At 34.9% G+C, this 14,978-nt stretch overlaps 1 protein-coding gene across 2 annotated transcripts in view; it reads left to right on the top strand.

Annotated features, from left to right (window-relative positions):
- PDE2A_3 (cGMP-dependent 3',5'-cyclic phosphodiesterase) overlaps positions 1-14,978 on the top strand; it is a gene marked incomplete at its 5' end in the record, with an annotated part of 21,225 nt that continues 6,247 nt past the window's right edge. For both annotated transcript variants that reach the window (XM_051219276.1, XM_051219277.1), the window contains 5 exons: positions 1-71; positions 2,465-2,621; positions 7,884-8,006; positions 10,173-10,451; positions 13,396-13,527. In XM_051219276.1, the coding sequence (XP_051065924.1) occupies positions 1-71; positions 2,465-2,621; positions 7,884-8,006; positions 10,173-10,451; positions 13,396-13,527 (762 nt within the window). The remainder of the gene's footprint in view (positions 72-2,464; positions 2,622-7,883; positions 8,007-10,172; positions 10,452-13,395; positions 13,528-14,978) is intronic.

Below are 14,978 nucleotides of genomic sequence, written 5' to 3' on the forward strand. Positions count from 1 at the left end.
ATGGATCTTAGAACTTTGACAATAGATTCAATAGATTCTATCATTAAATCTATTAATCAACTTGATTTAAAGTAAGTTCTGATTTTGATAACACTTACTTGAGATGATGGAGAAGATTTGTAGCTCAGGTGAATGATTTTGATGAAGTTTTATTCTTTGAGCTGGATGGTTTAGTCGTGAAACTTTCATCGTTCTTCTGGACGACATCATTAGCATAGACTTCGGATAGAAGTAAAATTTGTGCTGATGATATCGTTCAGAAGAACGATGAATGTTCCACGACCAAACCATCTAGCTCAAAGAACAAAACTCCATCAAAAATAATACTTACTTGCTATAAGATTAAACAATATGAACTAATGATATAATATGATGGGTATTATAGTAATTTTAATAGTTGAATTCATGGGTTAATTAAAGCTAGACTATCATGTAAAAAACCTGAGAACACTGGACGGCTGTTTCGCTCTAGTATGGAACTCCTCTTCAGTCTTCATCCACGATCCTGCCCCACGGGATTCGAAACTACTTATATTTAAAGCTGTTAACGATATTGATAAGAGATGAATTCAATACATATATTCAATGAATTCAACATTCATAGAATAAAAACGTCCGAAATATGAAAGGATCCTTTACCATAGACTGGTATTCACCAAAAATCCTTTGGAAACCAGAATCCACTATTATTAGCATAGATCCATAACTCAAAATCGAAGACACACTAAAAACCTTTAGGGATTTTTATGAGTCAAAATACTACAATTCATAGTTTATACTTCAGTTTACTGATTGGTGAATAAATTTTTTTCTGGTTAGCGTTTTTTTAGTGAGTTAGTTTTCTACGGGATGGGGTCGCTAACCTCATGCTCAACCCTCCTCCTTTATCTGGGCTTGGGACCGACAGTAGCCTCCGGAGGGACTCCAGGTGGAGTTTGATTGATTGATGACTAGTATTGAAATATAATTAATGGGTTATAGTGAGCAACTGTATGACTTATGTTACTGTTGCTATGATGTGATTATTACGCTATGTTGTAAATCAAAATATTGACTGAAAACAAATTATATTTTCACCCCACTTGCGAACTATGAGAAATAAATACCGAAATCGTTAAATATTTGTTTAATTTGGTTGGCGTACTTTTGGCAAGATTTTTTTCTATGGGATAAGATTATCGACCACATGCCCAACCCTGTTTCTTCACCCGGACTTGGGACCAGCTGTAACTCTTTGAGAGCATCATTGGTGAAAAAGGAGGATCCGATGCAGACTCATAGACGAGGATCGGCAAAGCAAAGGCAGCATTCCAACAGTTGAAGGACATGTGTAACTTAAAACAACTGTTTGGAAGCCAATATCAAAATGAGAATCTTCAATAAGATATTTTTACTGTATGGAGCTGAAACTTGGATAACAACTACTACAACCATCATCAAAAATGTACAAGTATTTATAAATAGTTGTCTACTCAAGATACCTAATGTACGTTGACCGGGAACAAACCAACTATTAACTGAGGAAGGACTTAGGAAAAGACGTTAGAAATTGATAGGACACACATTAAAGAAATCAACAAACTGCAACACGAGGTAGGCCCTAATTTGGAATCCTGAAGGGAAGCGGAAAAGAGGAATGCACAAGAACATACTACGTTGGGAATCGGAGCAGATATGAAAAGGATGCATAGTAACTGGGAAGAACTGGAAAGGATTGCTTGGGACAGGGTTGGATGGAGAGTGCTGATTGTCGGCCGATGCTCCTCAACAAGGAGTAAAGAACCTGTTCTATAGATTTACTTCATACAAACGATATCATGTATTCATACAGAATTCATCTTAGTAAATCATTCAATTATTCACCCACCAAATAAAAACGTTTCATATCAACAATCAATACAAACATCAATATCTTCATTAATTTTTATGTTTTATTAAGAGTAACAACTAGTATAGGATCAACGAATGATTTGAATAAAATATACTTTACTGTAGTATATTCTACTGATGTCAACAAATTTAAGTAGTATCTAAGGTGAAATGCCTGGTGGCAGACCGTTAAAATTATCAAAGAAAAGAGAACGAGAACAAAGAATGATTGATTTATGGACAAACCAATCAGCTGTATAAGATGACAGGTTTCGGATTTTGGCGTAAAATTCACAGTCAAAGATGTTACTACTGAGCTATCCGAGCCATCTAATCTCAATGTATAGTGCATACAGTTGTCGAGTCACCTAGACTGGTGGTCACATTGTAACTTGGTCGATAGCATTCGATCTGCACTAAATATGAACTTGACACACATGACACTGATCACCACCCAGTGATCAATCAATTGTGACACTCAAGGTCAGTCTAGTGTTGCTCGAAGGTCATCCATAAATGATAATCTCATCATCAAATGTCAATTACATAATTGTGATGTTTTTAAAGTTTTTTTTTGTTTATTTGTTTATTTTAGTGTATACTTGATCCATTTGTTCTTTCATAATAATGATCCAAATCATCTAACCCTAATAGAATTTCATAAATTGAACAATGATCAACGATTTTCTAAATATGAGAAATATTTATTATCAAATTATATTACTGATTTCTTAATGGTTATAATGCCTCAAGTAAATTGAATTCATTCCCTTTAATGATTTAAGTTTTTTTGATTGTTTTATTTCTGTAGATTCTAGCAGAATATCATGAATTCATCTGATTTCATTTCTGATTGAGATCATGAATGGATTGATGTTAGACTACCATTGAAAATCTGGAAGCACTGGTGAAACTCTTCAGGGGTGTGAGGTCCTAGGTTTGAATCCCACGAACAAGATCGTGAATGTGCATTGCTGTGAGGAGTCTAGCAATAGGATGAAATGGCTAACCAGTGCTTTCAGGTTTTCCATGGTGGTCTAGTTTTAATTGATTTATGATCTCAACTATTATAATTACTATAATATATCCACAAAACCTCTTCTGATATTAATCTATCATTTGATAACAAGCATATACATCATTTTATTGTTGAAATAATATTGACCTAACTATTTCATTTTCTCAAGTTGTTGTCTATTTCAATGATGACCTCAGGAAATGGTTAATTCCTTTAGAATATATGTGTTAATTTTCTTTTTCCCCCCCTCCATTTCCACCACCACCACCACCTACGCCCCCCCCAATATTGAAATGGACAACTTCATGTGGAATTAATGTAACTTTATTTTATCTTTTCAAAAAGAAAGAAAATTCCCTTTTTTTTCTACTTAAATGGATACATGTTTTTGTTTGTTTTTTTTTCTTCTTCTTCTTCTTCTAAAAGTAAACAATCTATCATTTTTCATGAATTTATTTATCGTTAGAAAATAAAAAAATGTGCCTAAGTAGAAAATATTTAATACTGAATAAATTACGTTGTTGTTGTTGTTGTTTATGAAATTGAGAGGAAGACATAAAGCGAATGTTCGACGATTTAACCAGGTTGATAGATACGAAAGATCTATCTAGGAGAGTTGGAAAACCCTGTACATTAGCTCTAGGATCCTCAAGAAACAAATAGTGTATGAACCAATTGTTGGTCACCGGTTACCATGACATCGGATCTCCCTATCTTGCTCCACTACCTTGTTGATCAGACCTTTAGGTCAAAGGCCCAGGGTCTGGTCCCCTAAGAAAACCATCTGCTTCGGTCTGGGCACCTAGGAAGTATGATAGCCCACACACAAATCGAATGATTTATGTGGCGCATATCTCTTTGGTGCCATTTTGTACCAATGTTTATGTGTTTAAATAAATAAATTACGTCTAGACGCCATTAAAGAAAAAATGTGATTTATTTTCAATGTCTATTTTTAAAATAGACATACACTTAATATACATTTTGTTTTTAATTAGGAAAAGAATATCAGTATATGATCCGTTACCGTAGACCTGACACACATAACACTGATCACCACCCAGTGATCAATCAATTGCGATTACATCTCAGTCCTACAGAAGGTCAGTCGCGGCCCAGATAGCCCAGTGGTAATGTCTCTGACTGTGAGGCTGGGTGACACGGGATCGAATCCGTCAGGGAGCACCAGTTCCCTCAAGATTGCAGGTACACCTTGCTGACGAGTACCTAGGTTCAGGGTTTCCTGTCGACTACCTCCAATCACCATCTTATCTCAACATAGTGCACGGAATGTCAAGTCACCTAGACCAGTGGCCACACTGCAACTGTCTGATAGGATTCAATCTGCACTAAGGACCTGACACATAACACATTGATCACCACCCAGTGATCAATCAATTGTAAACTATCTATTCCCTTGAGAAATGTCTTACTGACAATTCAGTTACTCATGTTTATAATTTGAGTTGATCAATCATATTGTGCTACAAATATTTGATACCGTTGATGATATCTGTTTCAAATCCTATATGAATGAGATCCATGATTCATGGATCTTTATCAGAACTTCTATGATATTTCCCATAGTTGTTCACTACTGTGTTAATTAATCATTACTTTGTTGTTGCTCATCAGATATTGATTTGGTTCAATTACAATATTTTTTAGGTTTACTTAAACAATGAACTACACATAATGCGAAACAGAAATGAAATAAACTCTGAACTGGTTGCCTATCATATGAAAGTAAGAACTATATATATATATATATATATATATATATATATATATATATATATATATATATATATATATATATATATATATATATATATATATTTCTTATTAAAATGTTCATATATATATATTTATTTCTCACTAATGTGTTTACTGAGATTTCAACTTTATTATTTCCATGATTTTTATTGTCGATCATTTGAATAAGCTGAAGTTAGACAAGCAAAGATGGATAGTGGAATTCAGGATGCGCGTTTTGTCCTATTTGGGACTCGTCAGCTGAATGCACCTGCACCTTAGAGTTGATGTTCATTCCGAGGCTCGAACCCAGTATCGTTTGATTGAAACACCATCACGTTATTCACTTAACTATTGAGTTCTGGAGTGAACATCAACTCTGAGATGCATGTGCACCCAACTGACGCGTTTCACGCAGGATAAAACGTGCGTCCTGGACTCCACTGTTAGCCACCATCCATCCAACGTTCTCGTCGACTGAATTCTCGGGCACTGATCTCCTACAATGAGGTCCACTTATCGACTTAGAATACGCAGATGACATAGTCCTGTTTGGTGAAGACGCTGATAAAATGCAGAGTCTTTTGGTAGCACTAAGCAACAATTCCAGAATGTTTGGAATGCGTTTCTCTCCCTCTAAATGCAAGTTGTTGCTTCAGGACTGGTCTGCGTTAACACCTGAACTAAGGATAGGGAGTGAAGTAGTCGAACGCGTTGACAACTTCACTTATCTTGGAAGTCTGATCAGACCTAATGAGTTGGTGTCTGACGAAATCTCAGCACGGATTCGAAAAGCTCGCTTGGCTTTTGCCAACTTACGTCATCTATGGCGAAGGCGAGATATCCGTCTATCAATAAAAGGACTAGTATACTGCGCGGAAGTTCATTCCGTTCTACTTAACGGCTGCGAAGCATGACCATTAAGAGTTGAAGTTACTCGTAAGCTACTTGTATTTGACAACAGATGCCTTATAAACATTTCTCGTATCTGCTGGGATCACTAGGTAAGTAATAGTGAGGTTAGACGCAGGGTATTAGGAAATGATGGTAAATCAGTTGATGAGACTGTGAATCTCCATCGACTGAGATGTTTGGGCCACGTGTTACGTATGCCTGAACACCGATTACCACGACGTGCAATGCTAACCGGTGTTCGGGATGGTTGGAAGAAAGTTAGGGGCGGCCAAACCAAAACGTGGCATCAGTTCTTGAAGTTACTAACTTCTAGTCTGAGCTATGTTGGTAGATGCAGACTACTTGGTTGTGGTCGGCGTGACTATCGTAACCAATGGTTGGAGATTCTTGGTGACATGGCTCAGAATCGATCACAATGGTGTCGGTGCATACACTCTCTATCTTTCCTTAAACTAAGAGATTAAAATTGCTTCATATCTTTCTTTCTACGAACTAATTCTTTCTTCCCGTACTATGTCCTTATATGCAATCTTTATTTTTTTTATATTACACCCTTGATTTAACTACTTCTATGAACCCGGTGTTCATCTAGTTGTGCTAGTTGGGTGTGGCAAGTTGGACCGATGCATATATGTGCCTGGTCCTACGTTGTAGCTGACTGACCGACTGATCATCCATCTTTGCTTAGAGTGCTTGTGAATTAAAGCAATATCGATGCAATCCGCACAGTATGCACATATGCTAATTCCAGATTGATCAATTACAGTTCTAACACATCAATCAGAACTTCAAGTAAACAACAGCAAGTGAATTGAAGCTAGATAGTTTTCATTTGTATTTGATGAATGAAAAATTTTATTCTCTCAATGTTTCATGCCTTGGAATCAATCAGGATTTCATGATAGAAAGTCAGAATAGAAACAGTGTATTATCCATTTGTCAACTAGTTTAGAATGATCTCTTAAAAGGATTGATGAATGAAAGATAAAATATATGTATTATTACATGATAAAGTATTGACAGTATGAAATGAAGAATATCACATAGAAATCTATTATAACACTTAGTAAGTTTGCATACTTTCAGCTAAAATTTAGATTCAAATAGATCCCTTCATTATTCTAGAATATTTTCACGCATAACAGACTTATAATGACACACTTCTGTTATTAGTCGTAGATAAAATTGGTGACAGGTTATTCTAAAGCACTAAACTATTTTAGTGGGGTCCTTCATTTTGATGTCAATTAGATCAGATGATGTTGTTGACGGATTCATCATTTTAATGGCCCGGGATCTGACTCCAGTTAGATCATATGAATGATGGTTGTCAAAGTATATACATCCTGGCTATCCTCGACTTAATTCGCATTAGTGAATAACGAAATGAAATAAGTCAAATAAAAGAATAAATGTTTGAATACGTATATTTTGTACACTCGTTGATTGAAACAGACGATTAGATAATCGCAGCGAATGAAACGAAGAGAGAGCAAAGCGATATGATAGGACGAACAGTGGAGAGCCAACTTCATCAATATTTCTAGTCACTCATATAAATATACTACAGATATATGATGAGTATGATTAGATGTACACACATATGCGCTCATATAAAAACAGACAAGACTGATAAGTGAGTAATGAATAAGATCAAAATATAACTCAAGAAGAATGGATAAATTGGCTTGTCCAGAAGCTGGAATAAGGTATATAGGCTTAACATGACAATTGACACTATACTCTAATTGAAAGCACAGTTCAACTTTTATTGACAATCATTAGACTCTAATGTTCAACCTCGATTGAACTTACTGCTTGTAATTTACCAAATAACTTATACTTAGACTCTCTCATCCGAATTAATATGGACAAGGAAGATGATCCAGCAACCAATGGTATAAGCTTCAATAATATGTTAAAATGTAAGGATTGATTACATGAGAAAACCCTAAGTCTCTCCACCTTAGTCATAATACAAGTCATTGCTATATAGTCAGTATTTCTAATATCATAGAAATCTACCTTAACAACACACTGACTTGATATCTTAACAAAATGAGTTGTTTAAAGTACATTAGACTGAAAGGAATCATGTACAGTGAATGGTAGTAACGGAACGAAATCCCTATAATTCAGTCAGTCAGTCAGTTACAACGTAGGGTCAGGCACATATATACATCGATCCAAGTTGCCATACCTCATTAGCATAGAAAGGTGAACACCTGATACATAGAAGTAGTTACTTCAATGGTTGTAATATATACATGTACATATGAATTCACATATTTCTATTTTGATAATACATTTTTCTTTGTTATACCAGATCTCAGATAATGAAATTGCTCAATTGATTGATCATAAAATTCATAGTTTAACTCAAATACATCCAAATTTCAATGAAATATCTTTTCTTTCAAGAAGTGTTAATGAAAGGGATTCTACTGTAGTAAGTCCAATATTGATTATTTCCCTCTATCTAATTAATAATCAATATTATTATAACTATTATTATTAAACTCCGCCTGGAGTCCCTCTGGGGCTACTGACAGTCCAAAGCCCGGAAAAATGAGAAGGGTTGTGCATGGGGTTAGCGACATCAACCCGTAGAAAACCAACTCGCTAAAAATATGCTAACTAGAATAATTAATTCAAGTAACCACTCCTTTCATAAGGAAGTTAATCTACGCTGATTATGTTTCCCAAGAAACAATAAATAATTGACAGGATTACTTGGTTCATTACTTCGAAATTATCACAAGGCAACAAAAAAAAATAATTAGAAGGTTCAACTTAGAAACTTTTCACTCACCCCTATTCTTAAAATGGTCCAATGGGTTTCACTGATTCCCAGTACTGCCAATTTTTATCTCCTCATTTCTGTTGCTATTTGACTGATCTTCCCGATCTCCCACATTGTTCGGATGTTCCACGTACCTATAAAAATTGTTGATCTGGTTGTTAGAAGTGGCATCGTCCTTGTGACCTCCGAAGGAACTCGGCTTTCACCATGAGGTGTCATAACTCTTCTAAATGAAAACCTTCTAACTCCTAGGGTAGAGTTTAAATGGTTTGAATTATTTTTCCTGGTTAGCGTTTTTTAGAGAGTTAGTTTTCTACGGGATGGGGTCGCTAACCCCATGCCCAACCCTTCTCCTTTACCCAGGCTTAAGACTGGCGGCCTATGCTCCTCCACGAGGAGTAACAGGCGTAAGTAAGTATTTCCTAAAATGTCCTTGTTGCATTAAGTAGTACATATGTTTCTCCGACACTAAAATGCTATTGGTTCGTTGTATCATTTAATATGCTACTTTGTAACACTTCCTAAGTACAATTTTATGTTGTATATATACGTTTGATTTGCGCCTGCTTTTATTGCTCGTGCTTCTGGCAATATAATTCCCTTTCCCAAACTTGAACTTCCCTCTATATCGTTAATGAGGCTGGAACGCGTCAGAATAGCTAGCTTATTGGTTATTGTGTGACAGAGTATTTGTTCCGTTCTCAGATTAAGTGTACCTGTAATCCCTTCAAAAGTATAGCTAATGAGAAGTCAATGAAAAAAAAACAGAATTGATTGTATTAATCAAAATGTTATCATTAATGTATTGTTTAGATTCATCCAGTAAAACTGATTTCATGAAATACTCAATCTTAATTTAGCATTTTACCTACTTACTTACGCCTGTTACTCCTCGTAGAGGAGCATAGGCCGCCCACCAACACTCTCCATCAAACTCTGTCTCAACCAGTCCTTTCGAGCTTCTTCCAGTTCCTATTCATACTTTTCATACCTGCTCCTATTTCCCGACGTAATATGTTCTTTGATCTTTCACTTTTTCGTTTCCCTTCACGATTTCAAGTTGAAGCTTGCCTCGTGATGCAGTTTAGTGATTTCCACAATTTATGTCCTATTCACTTCCAACGTCTTTTTCCTAATTTCCTACTCAGCTAGAAGCTGGTTTGTTCTCTCTCACAGTAGGCTGTTGCTGATGGTATCCGGTCAATGTTGGATGATGAGTATTTTGTGTATACAACTATTTAGAAATACTTGTACTTTCTTAATGATGGTTGTAGTAGTAATTCTTCAAGTTTCAACTCTGTACATTAGAACTGTTCTGACGTTCGTATTGAATACTCTGACTTTGATATTGGCTTGTAGACAGTTGTTTTAAGTTCCATATGTTCCATTATACTATTCAATGATATTAGTTGCTTCATTACAATGTTTAATATGTGATCCTCATTACTTAACTGATGATTTATGATTGTTTCACTGGTTGAAATCATGAGTCAGTGGAAGCTAGAACACCATGGAAAACCTGGAAGCACTGGACGGCCGTTCCGTCTTAGTGTGGGACACCATTGGATGTCGGCTCAGTGGTCTAGTTGTTAGGTCCTTGGTTCGAATCTCACGGGGTGCGGGATCGCGAATGCTCACTGCTGAGAAGTTCCATACTGGGATGAAACGTCCGTCCAGTGCCTCCAGGTTTTCCATGGTTGTCTAGCTTCAATCGACTCATGATTTCAACCAGTGAAATTTCTAAAAAAATTTCCACAAAACTCATTTTGATGTAATTGTTTGTTTGTTTTTCTTCTGATTTTGTTTCTATAGGCTATCATGATTATGTTTAATAATCTTGGTTTTATAAAACAATGGAATATATGTCAATCTAAATTAGCATGTTTTATATTAACAATAAAGAATAATTATCGTCAACCAACATATCATAATTGGACACATGCATTTACAGTTGGACATATGGCTTATATAATATTAACTATTGAAAGAACATTAATTCATCAATATTTAGATGAAATGGAACAATTAGCATTATTTATAGGAGCATTATGTCATGATATTGATCATCGAGGATTTAATAATAATTATCAAGTAAATAGTTGATGAATCTCTTATGAGTATATGTGTATACTAATATGGATTGCTTTGATATAGGCTTTCATTGACAAGCATTCTAAGCAAAGATGAATAGTGGCTAGTAGTGGAATCAAGGATGCATGTTTCATCTTATTTGCGAATGGTCAGTTGGATGTACCTATCCGGATTCAATAGTTAAGTGTTTCAAATGAACGGTACTGGGTTCGAGTCTAAAAGTGAACATCAACTCTGAGATGAAGATACATCCAACTGAAGAGTCACAAATAGGACGAAACGCACATCATGGATTTCACTACTAACCACCATCCATCTATGCATATAATGCTTGTGAATGAAAGCAATATCGATGTAATACACACAGAGTGCAGATATGCTAATATGAGACTAATCAATTGCAGTGCTAAACATCAATGAGAAGATTCAAGTAAACAATACCAAAGGAATTTAAACTTCATCTCAATGCACAAGCAAGAGATCATCAGGAATTATTAGTTAAGTGAATGACGCGATGAAGTTTGCAGCAAGCAATACTGAGTTTGAATCCCAGAGTGAACATCAACTCTGAGATGCAGATGGATCCAGCTGACGAGTTGCAAGTAGGACGAAACGCACATCATGGATTCCATTGCTAGCCACCATCCATCTTTGCTTCTTATGTCAGGATTTCTATTTTATGCTTTGTTTAATTCATTCGAAAGAAATATTACTCCCTAGAAATACATTAGTTAGTAGAAGTTTATAGAAACTAAATTAATCGTCTCACTTCTTGTTTGAACACACAATAAAATTCATTTCATTTGATTCATCTATTCAAACAATCATTTAATAATACAATGTAAACTATCACTAATTAACCTTTCAACTATATTAACTTAGTTGGCATTTCATAGATCATCACTTTTCACAAGAACTACCAGTATGATATTGTGGACATGAACTAACGGAGAATTCCTGGCATAACATTTTCTTATAGGAATAATAGATCAGATTATTATTATTCTTCCTTAAATGAATAATTAAATAAAACAAGAACAATGATTGTAATAGAACATTATGAATTCATTGATTTTCTTTCAGGTTATTCTTCTTCCAATCCAGAGCAACGCTAAGCTAACCTTGAAAGTGTTCACCTAGTAACTATGACCAAATGATGGTTAGAAACCAATGTGAAGAATTAGAATTAAGACTTACAGTTGATGATTAAAGATAGAAGTTAGATTTGGGGGGGGCAGATATTCATCACGAACTGACATCAGCTATATTGCCAAAACTCTATTTAGTCAAATGGATGAATGAATTGATAAGTCGTGTGGATTGAACGCTACATTAGTTTCCTAAGCTATTCCGGTAACCCGCAGTCTAGAACTACACAGCGACTTGAACACCAGAGAAAAGACACAAGTATGAGAGAAAATACTTTATCCCAAGGTTCATTTTTGTACAGAAAATCAAGGGTATTTATAGATGTTGGCGTCTGTTAAATCAACATCATATTTCAGCCAATCCGTTAACGTCATATTATGCTACCGACCAATAGTAGCACGCCACGCTGGAATTCTCGAACGTTCCATCATACTGTGATTCGCTAGGACCCTTCGGCTCCTTTTGGGTCTCTGGAGGCTCCGTTGAAGTTCTCCGGAAGCCGACTCAAAATGAATTTCGCGCCAAATTAAAAGACTAGTTATCTTATACCGGATTGGTTTATCCATAAATTATAGTCTCGCCAATTTTTTCCTCTAATACTATAATTTTTATTAAAATTTGTAAATGGGAAACTGTTTCTAAGAAAGAATATTTTCCCATATATCTAGAAAAACAGAACTGAACTATTCAAGAGTAAGATGGGTGTTACATGGATGCCTCATTATTCTTACCTGAAGTTAAATTAATCCTGACAATTATGTACATCATCATCAGCATCAACAACAACATCTTGTCTTTACTTTCAATATCAGAAGGAGTTTTTGTGGATATTATAGTAATTTTTATAGTTCAGATCATGAATCGATTGAAGCTAGACTACGATGGGAAACTTGGAAGCATTAAATCGTGCGTGCGCACTGCTGAAGAGTTCTACAATAGGACGAAACAGACGTTCATTGCTCTCAAGTTTTCCATAGTGGTCTAACTTCAATTGACTTATGAATTCAACTATTAAAATTGTCTTAAGTTTATATAGAACAGAAGAACTGTTATCAGCAATGGAGTTCAAGATCTACGTTCCAGGTTATTTAGTACCTATTAGCTGATTTTTTTCTGGATTTTAACATAGATATTTATACTGGGGCTCGAACTCAACTCCTTACTCCTGAAACTCTTATCGTTTAATACACTGAGCTACTGAGTTCAGATGCTCATCAGTTTGTTTAATGAGTATACTATCTATATCATCATTATGATAGATTTCAGATAGCTTATAGTTAATATCGAGGACTGAAATCTGACTTGTCTTTGTTGGCTCATATTCACTAAAGAAGTATACGTCAACCATATAGAATACTCAACAGAATATTTGTGTCCGCATGATATCTTAGTTTCCTTTGGTTGGTTAAATCGGATGATGTTCTCAACTTTCATTTAAGACTTTCCAGATTATACATTTAATGAAACGATCTCTATAGGAACAATTGAATTGACTAATATATATACAGGATCAGAGAGGGTTTTGTGAATATTATAGTAATTTTAATAGTTGAGTTCATGAGTCAATTGAAGCTAGACCATTATTGGAAAACCTAGAATCACTGTACGATGATTTCGTCCTAGTATGAGACTCCTCAGTAGTACTCTTGCATGATCCCACCTGGTGAGATTCGAATCCAGAACCTATCAGTATTGTATGAAGTAAGTTCAGATTTTCTTTGACAAATCACTTTCTTAATTTGTAAATCATATTTCAATGAATAAATCATACTACTTTATTGTTATTTATTATTAGACACTTATTCATTCTCCACTTGGTGCTGTTTATGGTTATAAAGGATCTATACTAGAACATCATCATATTGATCAGACAATGAGAATATTAAATATGAAAGATTGTAATATATTAAGTCAAATGACTAAAATAGTAAGTTGTTTCATTCATTTCTTTCTCTTTAGAATAATATACTACTTATATATTTATTAAAGTTAGTAGAATGATTCTATACAGTTAATATTATACAATTGAATACTAAAGAAAGAATAACAAGATTCTGTGAGAAAAACGATTGCATTCCATCGTTTTCAGGATTTCTTTTTGTATCAATCATAAACTGTCTAAAGTTACTTACTTACTCTGGTTACTCCTCGTAGAGGAGTATAGGCCACCCACCAGCATTCTCCATCCAATTCTGTCCTGGGCAATCCTTTCCAGTTGTTATTTGTTCTTTTCATATCTGATTCTATTTCCCGACGTAATGTGTTCTTTGGCCTTCCTCTTTTCCACTTCCCTTCAGGATTCCAAGTTAGGGCTTGCCTCGTGATGCAGTTTGACGATTTGCGTAATGTATGTCCTATCCATTTCCACTATCTTTTCCTAATTTCTTCTTCATCTGGAATTTGGTTTGTTCTCTCCCACAGAATTGTGTTGCTAATGGTATTCGACCACAAATTATGATATAAAACACAATAGTATAAGTTAATGCGTATTTTTGTATTTGAACTCAGTTTAACAGGAGGTCGGATTTTGAATAGCTCAATAATGAAATCTAAAATTCTGCAACTAAGTGACGAGGGTTCGAATTTCACAAGCAGCATCAACTCCTTCAAGAGTATAAGTATACCTTTTTGACAAGTATTAAGTAGCACGAAGTTTAGGTCAAGTAAAGTTTCTGTCAGACTACAAAATAGTGTATACAATTTCAAATGACTTTGATTAATCCCCAGCTAGGTCGTTTTAAATAAAAAGTGAGCTTCTGAGAATTAAGAAATTCAACTATAATATTCCTCATCACTGAACAGCAATGATCAATCAGTGAATTAAACACAGGATTAACAGAACTCTTTTAAGTTATTGAGTCGAAATTCAGTAGTTCCTATTTGTCAACTTCCATTCATTTCAGAGATGACAAGTTCCTCATTCTGTGTTATTAGCGAGTCACTAATGAACTTGTTAAATAGTCCAATACATAGATTATCACTTCAAAAATTTCGACCAATATAACTGAAAATATAACTGTCATTTGGTTTAGTAGAAATTCTAATTAAAAGCGATGAAGTATGAAATCATTGAAATGCCATTGAGATTATTATGAGGACAGAAAATCGTCGGTTTAATTTAACTTAATAAAGTATGACAAAGAATAAAATGAATCAGATGTCCGGTGGTTCCTTAGTTTCAACAATTCATCAGTTCATAATGCTTCGCTAGTGAATCATCTCGATAACCGTTATAATATAAATTTTCAACGGTGTTTAAAATCAGAAGGCAATGAGAAGCGGCAATTACAATTTATTAGCAGATAGCGCAGATCACAAAGTTATAAGCACGTCAAGTGTATTTGAAGCAGAGAGGCGAATAAGTATATGCGAGCAAAT

The sequence above is a fragment of the Schistosoma haematobium genome, chromosome 4 (assembly GCF_000699445.3).
Source record: "Schistosoma haematobium chromosome 4, whole genome shotgun sequence".
NCBI classification, from domain to species: domain Eukaryota; kingdom Metazoa; phylum Platyhelminthes; class Trematoda; order Strigeidida; family Schistosomatidae; genus Schistosoma; species Schistosoma haematobium.